This window comes from Nestor notabilis, unplaced genomic scaffold, assembly GCF_000696875.1.
Source record: "Nestor notabilis isolate BGI_N333 unplaced genomic scaffold, ASM69687v1 Scaffold36693, whole genome shotgun sequence".
Taxonomy (NCBI): Eukaryota; Metazoa; Chordata; class Aves; order Psittaciformes; family Psittacidae; genus Nestor; species Nestor notabilis.
In genome coordinates, this window is record NW_009922103.1 from 1 (window position 1) to 3,908 (window position 3,908).

General features: G+C 40.5%; 1 protein-coding gene across 1 annotated transcript; it reads left to right on the top strand.

Moving 5' to 3' along the window:
• Window positions 1–534: 534 nt before the first annotated feature.
• On the top strand, window positions 535–3,626 carry LOC104400675 (signal peptidase complex catalytic subunit SEC11C). The gene is made up of 5 exons (XM_010011447.1): window positions 535–677; window positions 1,134–1,283; window positions 2,622–2,741; window positions 3,102–3,159; window positions 3,549–3,626. Exons 1-5 carry the CDS (start codon window positions 595–597, stop codon window positions 3,600–3,602), a joined length of 465 nt encoding a protein of 154 aa, XP_010009749.1. The 5' UTR covers window positions 535–594; the 3' UTR covers window positions 3,603–3,626.
• The last annotated feature ends 282 nt before the right edge of the window (window positions 3,627–3,908 follow it).

Here is a 3,908-nt window from a genome sequence, read left to right on the forward strand (position 1 = left end):
GTGGAAGGTGTCCCTGCCCGGGGCTGGGGGTGGAACTGGGTGGAGTTTAAGGTCCCTTCAACCCAAACCATTCCTTGACTCAGGGAATAGCAGGACATGATCCTTCTATTCCCATAGCTTCTCTTTTTAAACGAAAAGAACTGTTGAAAGCACAAGGTCTGCTGTTACTGAGCTCGCTGTATTTCTTAAGTGTGTTTTGAATACTTATGAGCTCGAGGAGGAATCAGCAACCTGTGATCAAAATAGTCATCATTTGGCTTTTGGCTTCGTGTGTGTTAGAAGCCTTTGCTAGTGGGTTCACTAGCTCCTGTACAAACACATGGGAGCATTGCACAGGCAGAATAAGCCAAGATTGAGGCACACAGTGGATTTATGCTGCAGGATGGTGTGTATGATCTGATTGGCACCACAGCCATCTGTTCTACCAGCTTCTGCTGGAATATGATTTTAGCGTGGAAGTCCACATGCCTGGAGTGTGGTTCAGTGGTGCATATGGGTTGAAATTCTATGTTGTGCTTCTAAATACAGCACAGTAACTCTGCAAAACGATTTTCTTGTTTCGTACAGCTGTATTACCAAGTCCTAAACTTTGCTATGATTGTGTCTTCTGCCCTTATGATATGGAAAGGGCTGATTGTGGTTACTGGAAGTGAGAGCCCCATTGTCGTGGTGCTTAGGTAAGTGAACGCAAAGGCTTTTTTTGTTCAAGTCCAAATGTTATTATGTCCTGTGTCTCCTCCTCTTCCCCCTTGGATACCTTTGGAATTTGAAGTCTCACCTACTTAAAGGAGCTGTCAGACACTTCCTTTCTTCTAACTCTGGTTCTGTAAGAGTTGGGCTCCTTTTGTAATTGCAGTCTGGTTTTCACTGCAGTTTGTAGAAGCAGTAGGTATGTGACACCTTTGAAAATCTAGGTTATCTCATTATTTCCCTGAGGCAGTAAGGGAAGTCTTCTATAGGCTGGCTCAGCTTGGGGCTTGCTGAGGCTTGGGTTGTTTAAATGTCTGTGCAGTGTTACTGAATGGATGTAGCAACACATTTCAGTTGAAGCTGAGAGCTTATCTGTTTTATTTCATGGTTCTTCTTTCATTTCCCATCATGCTAATAAAGTCTCCTTCTCTTTGTGTTTGTAGTGGCAGCATGGAACCAGCTTTCCACAGGGGAGACCTGCTGTTCTTAACAAATTTCCACGATGACCCAATCAGAGCTGGTGAAATAGTTGTTTTTAAAGTTGAAGGCAGAGACATTCCAATAGTTCACAGAGTAATCAAAGTACATGAAAAGTAATGCAACTTGGTGTTTTCCTTGTTTCTAAATGTCCTCTCCTTCACCGTGGCTTTGATTATGTTCTGATTTGTTAGTATTTTGTGGCAGAAGGCAGTGAGGCTATGCTGGAAGAAAAGGCATCTCTAGGGTGTGATGCACTTTTGTCCCCAGTCCTGTGGCACGCTTTGTGGCATTCTTGAGACCCTGACTCATGTCCCTTATCAGAGGTTTGAAGTAGATGAACGAGTGCCAAAGAGAAGTCCAGTAACACAAGCTGTACACACTGGGTTTGCCAGCAGTAGCAGTATAGGAGCAGGGTGTTTCTAATTCTGCACAGTGAAAAGTTAACTGGAGGTTGCAAACACTGACATACTTGCTCCTCAGGAAGTGCTGGCCATGAACTGAAGGTGTTTATCTTTTGAGTAGTATCTGTTCTTCAACACTTTCTGGAACAAATCTGTACATCCAAGAACTGCCTCTTTTTTAGTATCTAATTTGTCTTCCCGAAAACTCTTTGTTTCTTGATAGCACTACTTGCAGTTGCAGCTTCTTGAGCAAAATTAATAACTTAATCATTTTCTTTAAATGTGAGTGTTGAACCAAAGTCTTGTATGCATCTCTGCATGTATGCCTGGTGTTCAGTGAGTGACTAAAACTGTATGAGTGTTAGTGACCAAATGGTGAATGTGATGCAGCTTTGCAGCTGCTTTAGAGAGTCTTCAATATCTGTTTCCATCAAAGGAAGGTCAAAGCTTTCTTTTGACATAAATATGAGTACTGAGAGTCAAACAGGTGTCTGGAACTTAGAAGCAAATTGCCCAAAGCACTGTGGTGTTATACCACTTCCTTCCCAAGGGAAGATCTTCAGGGTCTACTTCATGTGAAACTTGTGATTTAAGTTAATTCTCTTAAGGTGTGATGTCTTCAGGAGATCTTGCTCTACAATTTATGCAATAAAAATAAAACAGACAAAAACCTCTTAGTAGAGATTATCCAGTATTTCAGAGTTAACTTTCTGATCTGTTGAAAATGCAGAGGGTTGGGGTTTTTTTCCCCCTGATAGGCACATACAGCTTTTGCTCTGGATGGACAATATCCCTTTCATGTCCATCGTGTCATTGCTTACATTAAATGACAACCTACGAAAGTTTTTAAAATGCATTTCTTGTTAAAATCTATTAATTCTGTCAGTAAAGTCTGTAATGTTAATGATTTAATGGTGTTGAATAAGCAGGACTGGAAGCAAAAAGTGCTGCAAGATTAGATAACACTGTTTATCTTCGTTGTGTTTTGTAGATGTTAATTGAGGCTTTTATACTAAGCGGTATTTAGTTTATCATCTCTTTGCCTTCTAGAGGAAATGGGAACATCAAATTTCTGACTAAAGGTGATAATAATGAAGTCGATGATAGAGGCTTGTACAAAGAAGGTCAGAACTGGTTAGAGAAGAAAGATGTCGTTGGAAGAGCAAGAGGGTAAGTAGTGAAAATGTCTGTTCTTTATAGTTACATAGAAAGAAAACGTGGAACTTAAATCAGCTGGTACAAAGTGGATCTGGCATGGGGGGTTTTGAATGTCTTAGAGAAAATGGGAAGTAGAGTACTTTACGTGGAAAAGTTGCCTCTGTGGTTCCTCTCACTGGTGTGGATCTCCAAGATGTATCTCACATAAGTTGATCAAATTTTTATCTAAGGGGAAAAAGCAATTATTTCCCATTCAGCCATCCGTTAGTGGCAGGATAAATGATTGGTTTACATCAACACTGATTAATGTTGAGACATTTCCATTTAATATTTGAGGGTTAATCTTACAGTCGGCTGCTTTGTGAATTACAGGTTTCTGCCTTACGTTGGGATGGTGACTATAATAATGAATGACTATCCGAAATTTAAGGTATGTATGCAGACATTTTGGATGCTTTAAAATAGCAAGTGAAGATTGTAAAAATGTTGCCTGTAAGAAAACGTGTTAATAATGTGGTTCTGTGGGTTTGTACCTAATGTAAAGCGAGCTGTGTGCTCTTGCTTGCTTTAGCCTGTTACCCAGTAGAACTTAGTATTTGTAATATTTTGAAAACATTTAGTTTATAGGAATTCCAGAAGTGTTTGCAATTGTGATGCCTGTTTGTAATGATCCCACTGAAATAGTCCTGTGAACCTGTGGAAACCCAACTCCATAATGGTGTGCTGACCTAGAAGGTGTGATGTTGGACAGGGTGCGCTTGGAGAAGTGTGCAACGAAGAGACATTACAACCATCTTTATTCTCTGTTTTCTCTTGCAGTATGCTCTGCTGGCTGTAATGGGAGCATATGTACTGCTGAAACGTGAATCCTGAAACAAAGGTCACTTTTGCAAGAACAAAGTCCAGAGTTAAATATGCAGGGGGAAAGAAACTAATATATTTCAAATGATTTCTGTATACAAAACTGTGCAAGCTTCTGTCTTATCTGAATAAACTGATGAGAAGAGCTGCTGCCTGTTGGTTAATTATGAAATAGCATGTTTACTGCCTTACATAGATGCTGCTTTCAGTTAGGCTTTTGCTTGTTTGGAGGACACTGTCTGCCATGTGCTGAAGCAGCCTGTGGCACTCCATGACATGCTGCTGGTTTTGCTGCATCTGAACCCACTTTTTCCCTCC